Here is a 20641-nt window from a genome sequence, read left to right as displayed (position 1 = left end):
GGTAGTGCTCTCAGCCAAACCAGTTATTTGTAAAATAAAGATACTGAGGGCCAGAGAATGGTGAGTTTGCCAAAATGGAAAAAAGAGCTATCGACTTGGAAATAACAACACCAGTCTGTCCCTACCTCTGTGAGCTTTAAGTTTCACTTAAATAACTGGGATACAAGACTACCTACTTTTCCTTGTTTTGAAGTTGTTCTGAAGGTCAACCAAGGCCATAACTGTGAATGTTCTCTATCAGCTATCAATTTTATAAAAATACACTGTCTTACTAAGATGCCTGCCCCAAAGCCACAGGATGTTAAGACCATTTTCTTAACAACTCCATTAAAGCTTGCACAATCTAAACCAGTCCTCCTCAAGGTGGTCACCTTGAAGGCACTTCGGTCTTTGTTCAGAATATTTAGGACTCCTCTGTCTGGATTTCAGAGTTCTCTTCAGGCTAAGGACACGTTCTTTTAAATACCCTCAGTGGTGGCAAATCCCTGCTCCCTGGAGGCTGAATTGACCATCGGAAGTTTCCAGTTCATTGAGAATACAGTAAATGAGGGAGCTGCGGGAGATTAAAGAAAGACTGACTTTTCTGTGCCGCTCATAAACTGGCTCAGAAACAATTCTTTTGAAACAGAAATTTCGAAATGCAGCCGCAGTATTACTAGAGTAAATGCACAGTCTCAGAGAGAGATCTTGTTGAAAGAGAATCTCCAGTTTTACATATAAATCTCTTACACACAAAAGGAGGGCAAGAGGAGAAAGAAAAACATGGAAGGATGGCAGAGAAAACGAAAACAGGACTATCTGGGTGGCGGGGGAAGGTACAGGGTGGAGGAGGGCAACCACTCTGTTGTCGCTCAACATAGGGCCATGTTGCCTTTTTCACTGTCACTTTATGGGTCAGATTTCAGAGGGCTGGGTTTTTTTGGTTTGGGGGTGGTTTGTTTGTTTGTTTGTTTGTTTGTTTATTTTTAGTAAACCAGATGATTCCACTTCATCTGAACAAATTTCAATTCCAAAGTAACATGCAGACAACGCCAAGAAACAGCATCAGACCCTTGAAATACCAGCTGTGACTCTTTAAACATTTTTGTAATTCACAGAGCCTAAATCAACCATCAATTTAAGCCATGGTCTCTTAAAACTACTTCCAACATGCTCAAAACGATCATCTTCCAATGTAACGACCGCAAGATCTTACCACTCTGCCAATATCAGAAGTGATGTAACTTCCGCTCTGTAACACACTGTCCCGTAATTATTTTCAATGCCTATTCTTCTGCAAAAAGCAAGAGTCTAAGTATGAATCGGTGTGTTATTTTAGTGAGCCCTAGAGGCATAAAATACAGAAACTGGATATCCCGTGTCATGATGAAGGCATTTTCATTGCCAATAAAATGCAAACCATCTGAGAGGATGGGCGTGGGAAGGACCAAAGAAGCATGGACTTGCTCAGCTCTGAAACAAGTCAGGCCACATGAACACTGGGCTCTCTGGTGTCCAAAGATATTGGTCTGGGTAAAGCCTGGATATTGGGCAGGGGGAAAGGTAATGTCTGGGTCAGCACCCATTCCCTGAAGTCCTCGACTTCCGTTCTAAGAATCTGTATTTTGATTATCCTCACAGTTCAGTCCCACATTCTCCATCCAAATCAAGCTAGACGTCCTCCCTGCCACTTGGCATGAGCCCAGGGACACGCAGGCATGTTCCCTTTCAACAGGCAGCAGCTCCCCTCTCTGGATCCAATCCCCACCTTCACCGTCTTTTCACCTCCAGGGAAGAAGCGCCCCGCATGAAGCTGGCAGGGCTTGGAGGAGCAGGATCAGCAACACTGCGGCTCCGGGCACCTGTCACGGAGGTGTGCGTCCTACCTTCAGCGATACCTCTGCTGTGGACACAGGTAAGGCTTGGCAAGGACGGCCCCTGCAGTGCCACGGGAGACAACCAGACTCACTCACACTCAATTAAGCGTCTCTTGGATGGTGCCAAAGCAGTGTTTGAGTGGGACACTGAAGGAAAACATAGGAAGGGCCTGGTGTTAATGACGCATTCCACCTGCAGGAGGCCAAACGTCAGTAAATGCAATCGGCGCACCCCAATGAGGCTCTCTGCTCATGGAGAAGGCAGACTTCTGATGGCTCCCGCCCTGCCTTCCTTAAGCCCTGCCAACAGCACCTTGGCAAGGTGAAGTTCACCTGGGAGGGCTTGCCCTCAGGGCACGTGAGCTGTGGAAATGGGGAACATACATACCTGTTGACCCAGTTCTCCCTCCCACATAAAGAATAGCACATATAACACATACATGACAGGCTGAGTCTCTGGTAAGTGTTTGATCGTTACGCTTTCATTAGACTTCTCATCTACGTTTGTCGTCGTTTTTGGTCTCAATATAGGGAAAGAACCAATGTGAAATGATGCTGGCATTTTCCCTGTCAGAAGAAAACTATTACTTCACCAGTGCTTTAGGCCTCCCCTCAGTCATACTCCTCCAGTCAGAGCAGAGGGAATCCTCTGGAAATTAAATAATAGGTCTCCAAGCAGAACGGATTCTCCCAACTCCCTTGGTAGGGTACTAAATGCTCTTTCCATCCTGAGCAGGGAATTTGAATGTCTTCAGCCCATCTCTGGATCTATGTCTGTACCTACTAATCTGTGTGTATTCTCCCTGCCGCAGGGAATTGACAGGCACGGCATCTGCTCCCCTCCTTCCTCATGGCTTCTGTGTGGGGAAAACCAAGAAATATTTTTCTTCAAAGTCTTGTGACAGAAGTATGGAGATTTTTTTTGTCAAGTAGTTTCAGCCATATAATTAGGATACTTTCCACTTCAATGAGCTCACACTTTCCTGTTAATTTCTCCACGATGCTTATTAAAGAAAATATTTTCTTAAACAAAAGCTAAGTGCATCTGTTTGGCCCTTCAGAAGTGTGTGTCTGTGTGCGTGTGTGCGTGTGTGTGTGTGTGTGTGTGTGTGTGTGTGTGTGTGTTCCAGTGCTAAGGTTTAGAGCTTGATGATGTTATTGAATTTATCTGCCAAGAGACCTATCTCCAATTAAATAATCTTTTTCTCCAATGGCCCATTCTGTTTCCATTTTTCCTGTCCAAAAAGAGCTGTTGGAACAACTTCTGAAAGTTCTAAGGGGTTCCCAAACAATTCTCTTGCCACTTTAACTCAGTTTTGCCCCAGGTCTTATTATTTATATGACCAATAATTAAAGGGGGAAAAAAGGCTTTCCCAAAAATTTTACATCAAGTACTGATCCTCTCTTCCTACTCCATAAAGATTATTGTCTTCTATAGAATACATCTTAAAGAATTTAATCTTAGTTTGTTTCTTGTGGGTGTATTTTTGTTTGTTTGTTTTGTTTTGGAGTGGGGTTTTTTTTACTGTTAAGGGGGTTCTATGGTTGTAAACTATAAGAGTTGGTTTGGATATTATTTGATCATCTTTATCTGTGAAATGACACTGTACTAAAAATATCTTTTATTCCATTTATCTTTACTCCAGGTTTTCCAGCATTTTTGTTCCTCTTAGTTAACTCGGGTGTGACTATGTGGACTTTTCTGCTCTTTTGGCATTGGCAATAAGATCTGGAAGAGTTTTTTTCTCATCCTACAATGCCTGTGTCTAATGAAGGAGCACATCCCCCCCTTTAACAAAGAGCGTAGTATTGCACACCCAGGCAACGGCAGACCCCCAGCGTGGAAGCTGAACCTTGAACCCTACATCATGATTCTGAACTCTCCTCAGACAAGACAAGGTCTTTTCATACCATCTGGCATCATTAAGTAACTAAATATTTATTTCCAGCAATTAGGCAATAAATAAAACATGTTGGAAACAACCAAAAACGCAGACGCCAAGTCAGTTTCAAATTGAAAGCAAAGGTCACAACGTAATGCACAGGACGCCCTGGCACAATGGGAAAGGTACATACATTCAATGTCCTTGTGGAGCAAAAGTAGATCACAGGGGTATTTTCTGAAATTTGGCCTCTTCTTATAGATGAACACTAGCATAGAAATGTTCACGTTTTAAGCACATGCAAACATGAGATTATCTTGAAAGTAGCTGGTAATTGTAATCACTGGAGATGTAATTCTAACTTGATCTATACAGTGAGCAAACTCTCCAAAATGTTTTCAAATATCCTTGGTGTACCCTGTCTACTGCAGGAGGGCAGGCACCTAACTCTGTCAAAGCTATGACTTGTCAAGTACTTGAAACTTGATTTACATTCAAGAATCCAATTCCTCCTCCAAGCCACCCCATATACTTAATTGGATTAATTTCTATTCTTTTAATACTTGAAAGGAAATTAAATGATGTCTGTACCTAGCCCGATTCACATAAAAATCAATATTTTATATGATGTTAAGACCCAGAAATTATTATTAGGACACTGAGAGATCGAACATCACTTTCCACAATAGGAAGGATCCCTTCCACCCCATATCTTAACACTGTCAAGGTGGGAAACATTATAGCTTTTTCTGATTCCACTATTCCTGCTCGTTTCTCTTTATATACCTGCCAAAGAAATGTCCTCTGTTCTCATGAATCTATCACCACTAGATCTATTCACTGACCACTGCATTTTCTCCATTAATCCTCTCTCACTCCATCTCTAACACAGCTTTGGATTTCCCAATTGATATCCAAGAATACACCCTTCTTAATGTCAATCAAGAATAAGACTGCTTAAAACAAGATGTAGCTGCTCATCTTCATTTCACAATCCTCCCCCAGGGCCAGTTAGTTAATCAATCATAGCGAGCATTTATCTGATTTCTGAAGCGAGGGAATTCAGAATAGTCCAACTCATCACCATCTTTTTCTTCACAGCAGCCCATAATCAAATCCTGATGCTTGATTCTTTGCAAAAGCCCTTATTGTCTTCTCTTTATTTTCAACTTTTCTCCTAGAATAGACCCTGATCATTTCACAACTGGACCAAGGCCAACTTCTCTTCCCTGGCCTCCTCATGTCTACCCCACATCCACCTACCCAGCCCATTCATTCAGAAGTTGAAACAGTTTAAATTATTTTCTAAAAATTCATTAGCTGTTTAATGTTACAAATTTTACAATCAGCTTAAAATTATATTATTCCACAGGCATATTTCAGAGACATTGCAGGTTCAGTTCCAGACCTACACAATGAAGCAAATATTGCAATAAAGTGAGTCACATGAATTTTTTGGTTTTCCAGTACACATAAAACTGTATTTACACAATAGTGTTGTCTATCAAGTGTGCAACAGCATTAAGTCTAAAAATGTATGTACCTTAATTTAAAATACTGTATTGCTAAAAAAAAAAATGCTAACCATCATCAGAGTCTGTTGGAAAAACAGTGCCAATAGACTTGCTCAATGCTGGGTTGCCACAAACTTTCAACTTATAAAAAATTCAGTATCTGGGAAGCACAATATAAGGAAGTACATTTAGAAAATTTTAATGTTTCCCCCTTTTTATCCTCATAAGAAAATTTCAAATATGCTGAGATATCTGATACTACAACGATCTTATATATCCACTTCTCAGAGTAAACAATTGTTACAATTTTGCAATATTTGTGTGTAAATGCATTTGAAGATAAATTATAGACATAATGGCATTTTACCTTAAATTTTTCATTTATCTTTCAAAAATAAAAACACTGTCCTACAAACCCTAATACCATTATCACACCTAAAAACTAATAATTCCAAAGTATCATCTAGTATCTAGTCTACATTAAATTTCCCCAATTATTCCCCAAATATCTTCTAGAAGTGGGTTGGCTTTGATTGTTGTGACTCTTTAGTTTCTTTCTAGAAAAGCCATTCTACTTTTTTCCCATTGTATGATTTTTCTTAAGAAACCAGGCAATAATGCCCTATATTATGAATCTGCCTGATGGGGATGAATAGGGGTTATATTTTTAGCTTGTTTCTTTACCCTCAGTACACCCTATAAGCTGGGGTTAGGTGTAAAGGCTTGGTTAGGCTCAGGTTAAACACTTTTGGCACCGTTAGTTTTAGGGTGATATGCAAACTTCATACTGGATCACATCAGGAGGCACATGAGGTCGGTTGTCCCACTTGTAATGATTCTGAGTTTGATCACTTGATCAAGGGGGCTTCCCGCTATTCTGCCTTGACACCACGTCATTTAGATGGCCCTGTGCCTCTGGTTTAAGAGGCTTCATGCTGTGCAAACATCTGCCAGGAATCCTGAGCCAGTTCGCATCTCCAGTCTCTCTGATACTTCTTCCTCACCCATTTCTTGCCAAGTTCTCTTTCCTCTGTTTAGTTATCCTCCCCCTTTTCTCTGTGACTTTGGCTTCCTAACCAACTGCCCATTTTCCTCCACCACCCAAGCAATTTGTGAAACTCTATTCTACGAAGCTTCCCAGAACTTAAATACATTGATCACAGTTCATGCGGGGTTCTCAACCCCAAGCCTACTGCCTAATTATTAGGATGTGCCACAGAAACAAAGGGCTATTTCTGCCAAATTTGTTTTGTATATGCCCTCTTATTATAGCACATAAACACAGATGCTTACTGATAACTCCGTGGCATTAAAAGTCTCAATAGTCGAAATCTGCAGCTAATAAGACTATTCCCATGAGCAAAGCACTAGTGAGCATTTTTGCAGCTGTTTTTACCATTCAATTTAGAACATCCTTTTTTAATATGTATTTTTAATTTGTTTCAGAAAGTAAGGGAGAGGGAAAGAGAGATAGAAATACCAATGATGAAAGAGAATCATTGATCAGCTGCCTCCTGCACACCCCCTTCAAGGGACTGAGCCTGAAACCCGGGCATGTGTCCTGACCGGGAATCAAACCTTGATCTCCTGGTTCATAGGTTGATGCTCAACCATTGAGCCACGCGGGCCTGGCTTTACCATTCATATAAAATCTACCTATACCTTCCCCTGTAGCTGGGTATGCAAACCAACCATAGCAAGAAAGCACAAATATTTTCAAACATCTTTGTAGGATACATCTTATATACTAGTAACTATTCGCCAGTAAAGTATTTTTTTTTTCAAGAATGCCCATTGTTATTTTCTATAATTTGGATCATCCTAATTGCACTAATTAATCTGGCGATCATGGACATCCAGCAGGAGACAAATATATGCTAAGAATGTTTTCTAAAACCAGGTCTTATTTTGAAGCTTCATATTGGTGACTACACCTGCAAAAAGAATTAAGACTCGAGATCACTGTCTGGATCATTCAGACGGAATGCCAGAGAGGCATGCAGATAAAGCAAAAGTATTCTACTGAGTTTGAATTATTTGGGTAACTCGACCAATTAGCCAATTCATTTTAATTATATGGTTCAGCTTAGGCTGAAAAGTAAATAATGTTTTAATCTTTTTTAGTTAGCACATTTCGGCCTAATATTACACAAGAATAACAAGTTTGTGAATACTTCATTTTCTTGCTTTTTTATCATCTGTGTTCCAACTTGGAAAGAGGAGAAAGGCACTGGGCACAGAATTTTAAAAGGATCTGTTTTTTCCTTCCTCATAACCAACCTAAGGTGAAATGACTAAACAATGCAAATGGCACCAAATTCACCCTCTCTCTCCAAAGCTGGTCCAGGGCAAAATTTGTGAAGTGCATGAGGTATATCTTCAGCCCCACTGCCCCTATAAAAAGCTGCTCTTAGCACAAGAATCCAGACTTTACTTCAAAGCTGAACTTAACCCTTTGCACTCGCTTGCTTTTTTCTCGATTCCTTTATTCTAATGCTAACCGTTGTCGAGTCAGACTCGACATCTGAGTGCAAAAGGTTAAATCAATGCTGTTCCTTCTCCCAAAAAGTATTTGCTTAAACGTGGTCTCCAAAAGCTGTGGCAGGTTTAGGAGGCATTTCCAAGTATCTGCGGGCTGCACCTCTTAACCGGCAACTAACTACTACACGATGAAGATTGTGTTTGGGGAGATAAGCCTTCCCTGCCTTACTGAAGCGACATGACATAAGCAATCACTGACTATTATTAAGTTTGAGACTATGGATAGGTGAGTATCTTCTAAGCTAGCATTTGCATAGTTCTATAACATCTGCAAAACGGTGCTCAGGTTACCTTGTCTAATCTTAACAAAGCCCAATATTCTTGTCTCCACCTTCCAGATAACAAGGCTGGTTCCCTGCTACCAAGGTCTGGGCCCATGGCTACAGCCCCGATCGTATAACTCCACACGGGTGCTCTTTCCATTCGGGTCCACAAACCAGTTTTGCCTTCTTCCCCTGGGAGAAAGGTGATAACTCTACCATGGACTTGCCCCAAACCTGAAAGTATTTTCCAGGTTTCGAAAGCAACAACAATTGATTCTTATTACCTCCCAAATATTTCACACACACACACACACACACACACACACAATATTCTTTCAATATTCAGGTAAGAAAAGAGACACAATAAATTCACCTCACTTACTCTTCTCATGTGGGGCTGAAACCATGATCAAATGACAGGAGGAGAACCACAGGACAAAGCTATGTCATAACCACACAATCCCAAAGCAGTCAGCACCAAGCGGTTTGGGTAAAAGAGCCAACGTTTTTGTTGCCTTCATTAAGCACTTTCAATGATGAGTTTTAAAGGAAAATCAGCCTCCCTTCTACTTTACGATATAGATATAGGCCTAAAGTTCTATGTAAATCCAGTGATGTTTAAAATGCACGTCAAACTTCTCCGTCATTGCCCATCTAGTTATGAGTTTTTATAAAGAAAATTAAAGATCACAAATTATTATTGTGTGATGGGTTCAAACCCAACTACACCTATTAACCTGCAACTACTACAAAAAGGCGTAAGTATTTTCAAAGCCTTTGCAGAACGTATCTCAAGCCTGACACATGTTTTACACACAGATTAACTTAACTGGAAAACAGCAACGGCAGTCAGGGACGTCCAGGAGCATTTCTGGAAGGTCACTACTTAAACATTATCTTACCGAGCAGAGGACGGAAAGCTTTTTCTGTAAAGGGCCTTGCCGACCATATTTTAGGCTTTGCAGATCATACGATCTCATTGAAACCGAGCCATTCTACCATCAAAAGCATGAAAGCAGGGCAGGCAACATGTAAACGAATGGATGTGGCTGCGTTCCAATAAAACTTTATTTACAAAAACGAGCCCATGGGTCAGTAGGCCAAGCCCTTCTATAGAAAGTCATTTTACCACATCTGGTTTTCCTGGGAAAACGAGACTTTTCTAGAAAGCACTGCTGAAACAGGCTGGGCAGTGTTGCTTACCTGGGACCCGACGGTTTCCTGGAAGCAGCGGCCAAGCTGGGTCTTCGCAGCCACAGGATAGATGTGAGGAATGACTTGCTGGTGGGAGTATGTGGAGTGGACGGTCTGGGTCTTCTGGACGGGAAGCCCTTGGTAAGAGATCTGGGACTGGCCTGGTTGGGCTTCTTTTACCTTCTGGCCAGTTGGGCCATCGATTCTTGAAACCTGATGTATCTGGACTGAGGCCTCCGGGGGGTGCTTCACGTGGATATTGACTATGTTGGGAGGAAATTTCACTGAAATAGATTGGGAGTAAAGACTTGTTAATCATTAATCATGACGAATTAGCATGCGAGTCGGCGTGAAAGTCAATTTTACACACATATGTACTTATACGCATATGTATTATACATAGGATAAATTATACAAATGTAACGTATACATACACTGAGTGGCCAGATTATTATGATCTCTGAACACATAATAATCTGGCCACTCAGTATATATATTAGAGGCCCGGTGCATGAATTCGTGCATGAGTGGGGTCCGGCCAGCCTGGCCAGTGGGAGGGGACATGGGCGGTTAGCCGGCCTGCCTGCTGGTCGAACTCCTGGTCGAGGGGACAATTTGCATATTAGCCTTTTATTACATAGGATATACACTGAGTGGCCAGATTATTATGCGTTCAGAGATCATAATAATCTGGCCACTCAGTGTATATTTGCCACACAGCCATCATAATAAGTGAGAATAAAAGGATATATTAAAAATAAAAATTAAATCTGAATTTATGTTTTAAAAAATCAACTAATTACAAAGAGAAATTAAAACCTCTCACAGTAACATATTCAGTAAGATCATTTTTTTTCAGGTGAGTCATAAAAATATGAAATTCATGCAGCTTATGGGGAGGTACATTTTATCAAATGATAGTAATAAAGACTCAGAAGTTGGATTACTTTTGAATTTCTCATTAAGTTCTTATTGCAAAGTTGTGGGATATACTTTTCTACACTAAAAGAGGAAACATAATTTCACAGAGCAGAATTCTCTTGCCCTTAAATAACATATTGTGGATATACTTTGGTGCTTATTGGGACCCACACACGAAATACCAAAGTGTGCTATTTTATATCTGTACCAAGACTCACTTTCTGCCACTTTCAAACACAATTTCATCTTCTGATGCTAACATTCAGGTTTTAAAGAATAACAGCCAGTAACACTCTCTGACCCCTTTTTAAAAACTGTGCATGTCTAAGAGATGCCAGGTTTGAAAGAATGAATGAGTCATAGAATTCCTGAGTTCCAAGTGACCTAGTTTACCTTCCTCTACAGAAGACTATACTGAAGCCCAGTGAGGTTAAGTGATCATTTAGAACTAAAACCAGGCACTCTTCAACTATTAAATAGACTTGTGCTCATCAGCAGGACCAGTGTGATCACTAGCTCATTCACGCTGTAAGGGCCCGAAATCTCCAACTCGTCTTTCCATGCCCCAGGCCCGGCCAGAACAGGGCCAGCACATTCATCAGCCCTGGGTGCTATGAGTCATGAGAGAAGGATAGACTCCTTTTTGTTTTCTATTTCTTAGATACCAAATTTCTATGGCCTAGAAAGCACTTCAGCCACATACTTGGGCCCACAGTCTGTCCCTACTGTCATTTCTCAAGCCACAGATCACATACCCCTTTCTGTTTCAATACCAGCCCTGGCCATCTGCAGGTACCTGGCTTCTGTGGGTTTGGCAGGCTAGCAGAGGTCTGACGAATGGAAAAAATCAAAAATCTTAAGCTTACCTTTGACTCCTTGCTGACTGGTCATTGTCAGAGGCAAGGTATGTGTAGAGTGGACGACATGCGTTCCCAGCGCCTTGCCCGACTGCTGGGAATGCTGATAAAGTTTAGGAACGCTGGCACCATGGACTGGAATCTGGCAAAGCTTCCCTGTGAAGTTTGGAGGGCACTGGCATTTGTCCCTTGAGCTGCACTGGCCACCATTCATACATGGAAGATGGCAAATCACTGAAAGGGAAAAGAGAAATTGTGGAGAACTGGTTAGTTTCTCAAATGCTAAATCATAGTCAACCAACAAAACTTCCAGAAACACAGCACCATTACAGCCATCATATTTCTACTGACTTTGAAACAGTAAACAAAGAAGCAACTACGTTGGCAAAAAAGGTCTCTGTTATTCACGATCTTTGTTTTTCCATCCTAAGTCATTTAATTCTCCAGTTCCTTGCGGTGCTCTCCCCCAACAATGGAGAGAATTCATGGGGAAAGAATATGTAAAGGAGCCAGTGAGGATTATTGTCTCACAGTGCCCTTTTAAGTATCTCTTGCATCCTGTAATTACTTTTTCCTATTCAATTCCTAGTATATTAGCTGTCTCTCTAAATTATAAACTCTTGAGAAAAAGGATATGTCTGGCTTAGTAACCTTTACATTCTCAGCACCTAGAATCATGCCTGGTACACAGTGGACATTAAACATTTCCTCAAAGAATAAACAAATGAGAACAGTAAAAATAATACCTGCTGAGACTATAATCTGAATAAGGGAGTGGAAGAGTTTGAATCTTGCTTTCCCAGAATTTGCCATCTCACTGGGATAACAAGACCACAGTGAAACCTAAAGACACAGACTAATTAGTAGTTTGGAATTTAATTTATTTAGAATACCAAAAGATAAAAGGGCACACTGGGTAAGGAATTTTCAGAGGTGTTTTAAATTCTGATGAAATTCAGCTTATGGCCAACCTCTTTATCACTAACGAATTCTTCCTATCAGCCTTTAAACATGAGCAGATTTCCACCAGCTTAAAAAATAAAAACCCCTCAACTCCATTTCCTTCCATGATCAGACTTTCCAAAAGAATTGTCTGTTCACTTCTCCACACTCTCCCTCCCCCCCCCCCTTCCATGGAAACTACTCTTACTGAGGTCACCAAAATCAAACGGACGACTTCAGTCTTCCCTTGGTTTCCACGACATCTCACTCATCTATTTTGATCCTTCCTCTTTGCCCATTCCATCTTAACATTCTTTACAGAATCCACTCTTTACTTGCCCTTTAAACACTCATATGCTTTAATATTTGGCCTTAAAATCCCTCTTTTTTACTATCTCTACACACTCTTCCTCCATGATTTCAACCTGTCAGATGTGACAATTCCCAAATTTCTATTTCCTAGCAAGAGATTTCTGCTGTGCTCCAAGTGACTGCTACACATTTTCATACAGATATTCCACAGACATCTCAAACGCAACATGTCCAAAACGTAACTCGTCGTCTTCTCTCTAACGTCTCCATTCACCGGGTGAGTGGTCCTTAGCAGAAACCTGAGGGCAGCTCTGTCACTTGGCCCATCCACACTCCCAGCCCTGGAAGCCCTGCCTTCTCAACATCCAGCAAATACGTGCACTTCTTTCCCGTCACAGGGCCCCTGTTCCCTCTGAAACCTCATCACTTACGAGTCTCACCTCATTCCCTACGATCCAGCTGCATGGGGCTTTATTCAGTTCCTCATTGTGTAAGGCCCTCTTGCCCCCCTAAAGCTTTATCCTTGCTGTGTCCTTGGCCTGGAGCACTGGTTCCATTCAGCCCCCTCACCCATCGAACTCCTACTTATCTTTCCGACTCGGCTTAAACCTCACACCCTCTAGAAGCATTTGCTATTGCCCCTCATTTAGGTTTGATGCCTATGTAAGCCTCCAGGGACTCTCGTTCACTGTCCATCCTGCCACTTAGCTTAGTGCCTGATGGCTTGCCTGTATGCCTCATTCAACTAGAGCTCGGTGAGGTCAGAGACTTCATCTTTTGTTTACCCCCAACATGCAACTCAGCTTCTAGAAGAAATGCTGCAGCTCAAAAAAGTACTGGATGAAAAATGTATGCCTACCACTCAGTCAAACACAAGTGTAGGTGCTACAGAAGATTCGGTCCCTGCCCTCAAGACCGTAAGCACTAACCGGGGAGATGAGATAATACATGCTAACTAAAAACACAGACCACCGAATATGTGACAGTTGGAAAATATAAACTAGAAATCGTGTGGAACTTCAGAGAAGGGGGAGTCATTTCTGGGACATCAAAGGAGACTTAATAGGAGGGATCATTTGGGGTAAGTCTTTGAAACCGGGCCGGATTCAGAAAAACAACGGATTGCATCCTAGGAGGACAGTCTGTGGAAGGGACAGGAGGCAGGCATATTTGGGAGATAATGAGAACATTTTCTGTTGAAACCTCAGGTTCCTGAGGGGGAGGGGCCAAGTGATAAACTAGAAGGTAGAGGCTTGGGTCAGCCAATGGGTCAAGCCCCAATAAAACGTTTGGATTTTATTTTGTAATTACTAAGTTATTTTGGAAACTCCAAGGAGAGAACTAAACAAGGCTGAGAGAGTGTTCCAGGAAGATGACTCGTGATGGATTAGTTGCGACGGAGAGTGACTAGGTGGAGAAGCCAGTTAGGAGACCATTAAAATACAAGCTGAAAAACACATGGATGAGGACGATGGCAACAAGGGCTGAAAGAAACACGAAGCGCTACAATGACAGAGGGAGAATCGGTGCAACATGAAGACGGGACACAGCAGGCCAAGGGAGAGCTGAGACAGTGGAGGAGGAAGGGGAGCCAAAAAATGACCAAGGGCAAAAAACTGTGTCCAGCGTCTATGTGGCGGTTCCAGCCAAAACTGCCCTTGCTGACCCGGGTCTGAAGTAAGCTTTCTCCATGCCAATGTCCTCTGAGGTGCCGGGTAAGAGAAGCGACTCAAAGTGGACTCCAAGGTTGAGTCAAAGACTTCATAACTCTCACGTCAACTCTGAACCGAATTTCTAAATCACAGCTTGGCTACCCGGGATGGATTCAATGTGTCATGGGCAAGGGGAGCCAGGCCAAGATTGAAATGTACTACAAATAATTTATAACCGGAATACAGGCACCACTCACTCTGCATGGTTCCAATATGCATGAATTTCAGTTTCCGCAGTTCAGTTAAATAACACCAGTCCCCCAACAGTATGGTTCAAACGTCAGTTGCCACAGTGTATTAACTGTGAGTAATCGCATGAAGTACAAACTTCACCGCTAGCTCTTTGGTCCACAAACACTGCGTGGATAACAGATGTGTACGGTGATCAGTAACCAATCAGGTCACTTCCTTCAGAGTCTGCTGGTGACTGATCCCTGCACATCTGTTCTCAGTTCACGCACAGACAGGAAAGCATGTCCTGGTGTTGCCTCCTCATCGCGCGGTGATAAAATCAATAACATTTCACAGAAGTGGATAATTAGAAGGGTCAACGACAAAAAGTGCCGCAAAAAAATGGCAGGCGGTTAACATTGGAAGTGAAATTGGAAAGCGGTTGTGGTGAAAAGGATGATGATGTGCCAGAGGAAGCGACATTAAAGGAGCCCCTGGACAGCTCTGAAATCACAAAGGGTAAGATGTTGGCAGCTGATCCAGACATGGAGAGCAGTATGACAACCAACTAAGGCAAAGAAAAAATACTCCCTATCATGTTATACAGTGAGAAGAAAGCAAACATGTTCTAACTACTCTTGGTAAGTTCTACTCAAAGACATAAAACACTTTAATTCCCAGTGTTTCTAACATTTTCAATTACAGGGCACTAATTAAATATTAGCTTTACTATTTTTTTTTCCATTTCCCTCTACATTTATCACCTACAGTAAAAGAGTTTTAATAAAAACGTTTTCAAGGTCATGGAACTTAATAATTCATTGATTAATAAGATCATTTTGCACATGCCATTTTGCATTGGCTTGCATGATCATTTTCATGGTCCTGTACTACCATGCAAAGATGACTATATAATCTATACTGAAATAACGTCATATATGCAACCATCTTTTTTATAAACAAAAAACAACTGACTTTTACTAGATATTTCTAGTATCAATAGATTTTGAAATCGAACTCAAATTTAATCAGTTTTGTTGAAATCTACCTTTAAACTCAAGATAGCTTCAACCCAAATGTTTCAAGGACTGCCCTAAGTGGACACCACCATAAACCCAGAAGGGAACTCCACTACCCGTGTCTCTCTGCTCAGACAGGAAACAGTGTCTGCTTGACTTATTCCAATCAATAAAAGGCCACTATTGATAATCATTTATTAATGAGAAAGTAAATATGTATTCTACTGTTCCAGCATTTTAAAAAAAATCTATATTACAATATAAAGTTCTTTGCCTCGGCTCAATAAATGCACATGGAATCCTTTGTGGCAGGTGATCTTTTTATAGCTAAATAGTCTTTTACATCAAAGAAAACAAATTGAAAATCAACCTACAAACTTAAGGGTTGAACAATGAATGGTTTCTTTCTGTTTCAAAAGTTCATGCTTTGACCTTTTGCCTAGTGATCTACAGTCTGCATTGCCAGTGTTCTAGCAAGCCTTCTCAACACATACAGAGAAAGAGGAATAAGTTCCCTTTAAGACCGACTTGGGAAGTTTGTGGTATGCTGGCTGCAAATCTAGCTATGGCACATATATTTTAGAACATGTAACTAGAGTTGTCACACAGAATGCTGGCTGAGAAAGCCCATAACTTCACCAGCTTGATATTTAGCGGGTCATCCCCATAACTCACTACATTGCATGCTAGGTCACCTGGGACCTACTGAAAATAACAAGAGGTCTATGGGCCTCCAGCCTGTTATTCCAGCAAGTATCATTTCATCCCAGCCACTCAACGCATCTCACGGTACTGCTATAAAAGGTCAACATGAGCGGAAGGATCCACGCTGGAGGTTTTAAATATGTCAAGTGCTTCTGTGCGTCCCACCATTCGCTCTGGTTTATAAAACAGCTTGCAGCATTCCAGAAGCTGGGCTGACAGAATCACGTTCACATTCTACATGGCAAACTGGAACTTAAATGAATAGATATTAGTGACTTGTACACGAATATGGGCAAACTGAATTTGAATTTTCTAAAGATTGGTACTATAGAAAAGCCATACCTTCTCTGCCTTCCCCGTTATCTCAGCTATAAAAATACCTCAGCTCTAAGAACATACCTGAGTTTCCTGCGGCAGCATCCCGGCTCCTCCACCACCCTCCTGCTTTCTGTGCCAGCAGACAATTTTGTGGCTGAGGCAGAACAGGAAAAACAAACCTCCACTCGAAGAAACCCTGCACCTGCCATCTCACAGAACACACACACACACACACACACACACACACACACACACACACACAGACACACGACTTTGATTTGCATAGCTGCTTCAACTTTGCCACTTGTCTCGGATTAGAAGAATAGCTTTCCCTTAAAAGTTTTCCTCATTTTTGTTGATAGCCCTTGGAGTGTGAAAGAAAAAAGCAGTACTATTTTTTTAGAAAGTAAAAGTTACTACTTTATTCATTCCCCTAAACATACCTATACTGTCCTCTTTTAAAGGGTACCCTTCAACTCTATTCAGCCAGATAGTAGGTTCCCACTATACCTGTTTAAAGCTTTCCGATAACAAATATATTAGACAATTAAATGCTGCAAACTATAGCTCATGTCAAGAACCTTAAAAATAACAAAACAAAACAAAACTGGGTCCCAGTTAAGTAGCTCAGTTGGTTTAGAGCGTCATCCCAATACACCAAGGTTGTGGGTACAATCTCTGATCAATACTAGTAAGAAGCAACCAATGAATTCATTAATAAGTGGAATAATCTCTCTCTCCCTCTCCCTCCCTCCCCTTCTCTCTCTTCCTCAAATTAATCAATAAAAACAAAGCACTATATGCTTGCCTTGTGATCCAGGATGCATCCCCTCAAAACACACAAAAACCTGGAACTGAAAGTGAAGATGGAGGTCCCGTTCTTCTGAAGGTAGAACAGAGGCACGGAGGAGGCCTAATGCCACACATGAGCCCAGGAAGGAAGTACAGAGATTAGTAGGCATTTATTACAACCTAGGTTTGGGGGGGGGGGTGTACAACTGTGCTCTAAAATTGCCTTCAGCCAATTCTTGATTATCTGTCTGCCAACGTATACTGACTCATGGACACTACCAAGAAAACGTGAGATACAGTGGTCCAGAACAACCTGTCCAAGGAGGTGACATTTAAGCTAAACCTGAAAGAAGAATCCAGTGACTTAAAAAGTTGGCAAAAAGAGTGTTTGCAGAAGAAGTAATAGTGGGAGGTAGGATCTTGAGGTGAGACATGGTTTAGGAGGCTGGGGCAGCAGGAGCGTAGGAGACAGGGAGAAGGTGAGAAAAGCTGGGTTGGACAGACAGATAAGGGCCAGACTCCCGTTTCTTTCTACAGTCATATAGGGCAGCCTATAAAATCAGATACAATGAAACAGAAAGTTTTATATATAAATAAAAGCTTAAAACTTAGGACCAGGAGAGATAAGAATCTCAGGAGTCCCATAGACACAGAGATCGGACTGGTGATTGCCAGAGGGGAGGGTGGTTGGAGGACGAGGAAAAAGAGGTGAAGGGATTAAGAAGCACAAATTGGTAGTTACAGAATAGTTGCTGGGAGCATCGGAAATATACTGGTAGTAGTTAATGATATTGTAACAGTGTCCGGTGCCAGGTGGGTATTGGAAATATCAGGGGGAACACTTTGTAAACTACATGATTGTCTTAATCACTATGCTATACACCTGAAACTCACACAAAATAATACTGAAAATAAACTGTAATTGAGAAATAGATTGAGAAGTAAAAACAATCGTAGGCATCAGAATCAGAGAAAAAGAAAGGTCAAGCCTAAGTCAGTAGATCAGTAGAATCCTCTACTGTACGCACATGAAATGCGCGCTGTGAGTGTGCTCTGTGTTCCTGGCCCTCCTTATACAGTTTTAGTAACTAGTTAGCCAGATTCAAACCAAATCCCAGAAGATTTCACTTAAAACTCCTACATTCACCCTATTGGTAAAATGACTTTTTTATTGTATGAGAGACGCGGTTAGTATTCTCAATCTTACATGCAAAAGGGGAAAGGGGAATCCAAAGAAATCTGGGGGCAAAGGGAAGATGCTTTCATAAGAGTTAAAAACAGCCCCACCGTGCTCTCCCTGGCAGAATCTTTGTCTTCATGCTTTAGAAATGAGGGAGACCATCTCCATCCCACCCCCACCTATCACACACTGCCGTGTCCTGGGCTGCCGATCTCAACAAATGCAAAATATCAGCCTTAACACAGACAAGAATTCCAGGAACGGTGCTGGTTTTTAAAGCTGGTGCCCATGAAGAAATGCTTCGATACCACATTCTGTTTATAATCCGGGCGATAGAAGGCCCTACTACACACACACACACACGCATACCGGGGCTTCTACTTCGGAATGAGGCCATTCATCATCTCAGCTTTGTTTATGGCTTTCCTCTCCTTTATCAGGAGCCTCACCCCGGCTGTGGGCTATCTAATTTGATCTCGTTTTATACTCTGCATCACCTAAGGAGCGCCACATATCGAGCACATCACAAAATTCCACTCGCACCCTTCACCCACAGACGCTGCTGGCGGTGCCCTCTCTCAGAAATTCCCCAACACCAAGGCTCTTTCTCCACAGGAAAGACACAGCAGCATCTGCAGGCGGCAGGAGAAACACAGGAATCCCAGGCTCTTCGGGACTGGGGTGTCCTTTTAGTAACAACCTTCACGCTAGCTTTTTAGGTTATTTCATCTCTTTCTCGCCTAATTATTGAACTTGTGCAATTCGGAGATGAACTGGTACGTAGGTATGGCTTACAATTAATTTTGCTTCAAATGGCAACCTACGAATCTTAATATCAGTTACTGAATCAAACTTGCTTTCTCATATTTTTAAGACAAGCAGTTATTTTGAGTAGAAGGTTTCCAAAGGGGTTAGACAAAAGGTGTGTGTGTTGGGGGGGGGGGGGTGGCTGGCGGGGGAAGAATCTGGCCATTTAGGATAGCGTTAGGGTGGAAGAAGAGGGGAAGAATGTAGGATAAGAAAGGACTACTACAAAAGCAGGGCAACGTTCCCCAGGAGACGTGAAAAAGGAAACACACTGGGCAATAAAACGAAATGGGGTCTGTAAAACTCAGTCGGATGCCAGGAGCGATAAATTCTGGGTAGACAATGTTTGGGAACCACACTATAAACAAAAACCTGCCCGTCTACAGCTTCCTTTTATTTCCACCCTCCACGGATCATTACCTTCCCTGGCTCCCACCTACCTGCGCCCCCACCAGCGAGGCCCCTCTCCCAGGCCTGGTCCTGTTATTTCTTTTAAAGGGCAGGGAGCCCTTTCGGAGTCCCCTTCCTAAGTGCTAAGCAGTCACAGATGAGCATAAAGGTCGGTGACGGGGATGCAGTGCAGAGAGTCAACATCACCATGATCAGGGAAGTATCCACTCCCAAGGATACGGAATATAACGTGTAGCTGCTGCAGGGACAGGCGTGTGAGCTCAGCTCAGATCTTTCTAGATGTTTGAACTGGAAAACCCTCAGGCAGGACCACCAGCTCCCCATGCCTCTATACAGGTTGCTTGTGGCCTTAAAACCTCCATGTAACACAAAAGTACCCAGGGAAAACCAGCGTAGAGGCCTCTCCAGACTGGTGGGTAAGCTATCCCAAACATTTCCAGGTCCAGAAGTCTACACGCACATCACAGCCTATGGACCGAGTATAGACAGAGGTTGCCTACGCTCACAAAAGGGGCTGAATAACCACGTGACAACTGCTGTCATGACTGGATATCAGTTTCTCCCTCGGTTACTGAGAACTTTGTCTTTCAGACTTAGACACCTTCGTGGAAGGACTGGAGTTAGAGGTTTAAAAAAAAAGGCTTTTGGCAAATATTAAATAATAAAATTTGTAAGAGTGCATCACAAGTTCCAATTTTACAACCCTGTCAGATTTAAAAATTTTTAACCCAGATTTCTTCTCTTACACGGCATGCACAGAGGGATGAGAATGTTTAGCGGGAACTAGGGGTGATTTTTGGACATTACCATAAACTTGAATGATGGTTAAGAGGTTCCCAAGTGGTTTCTACCAGACCACAGCCTCTGATATGCAGACTCGCTTGAGCTGAAAAGCTGAACACCCCAGTTTCCTGCTTATCCATTTCAGAGATTCGATCACCAGTGGAAGACACTCAAACCCAATCATGGTAGAAGGGCTCCTCTGGGTCTCGTTTTTGCTGCCTGTCCAGCCCAATTCCCCACCGTCACTGTTATGTTCTCTTCAGGTCCAGACATACCCAACCCTGGTCTGTTCTGAGCACACCATGCTTCCTCATACACGTGTGGTTCTATACGGGCTCTTTCCTCCCTTCTTCCCAGCTCACCACCCCAAACCTCATCACTAAGGCCTTTCCTGACGATGCCAGAGAAAAGCAGCTAGTTCCTTCTCCCTGCCACATACTCAGGGCAATGAGTGCATGTG

General features: G+C 42.2%; 1 protein-coding gene across 11 annotated transcripts in view; it reads right to left on the bottom strand.

Moving 5' to 3' along the window:
• Positions 1-20641, bottom strand: part of LTBP1 (latent transforming growth factor beta binding protein 1) — a 340385-nt gene that overhangs the window by 150377 nt on the left and 169367 nt on the right. For all 11 annotated transcript variants that reach the window (XM_079791755.1, XM_079791759.1, XM_079791762.1 and 8 more), the window contains 2 exons: positions 11039-11263; positions 9261-9535 (listed from right to left, as the gene is read on the bottom strand). In XM_079791755.1, the coding sequence (XP_079647881.1) occupies positions 9261-9535; positions 11039-11263 (500 nt within the window). The remainder of the gene's footprint in view (positions 1-9260; positions 9536-11038; positions 11264-20641) is intronic.

Source organism: Cnephaeus nilssonii (genome assembly GCF_951640355.1).
Source record: "Cnephaeus nilssonii genome assembly, chromosome: 15".
NCBI lineage: Eukaryota > Metazoa > Chordata > Mammalia > Chiroptera > Vespertilionidae > Cnephaeus > Cnephaeus nilssonii.
This window is presented reverse-complemented; position numbering and strand designations above follow the sequence as displayed.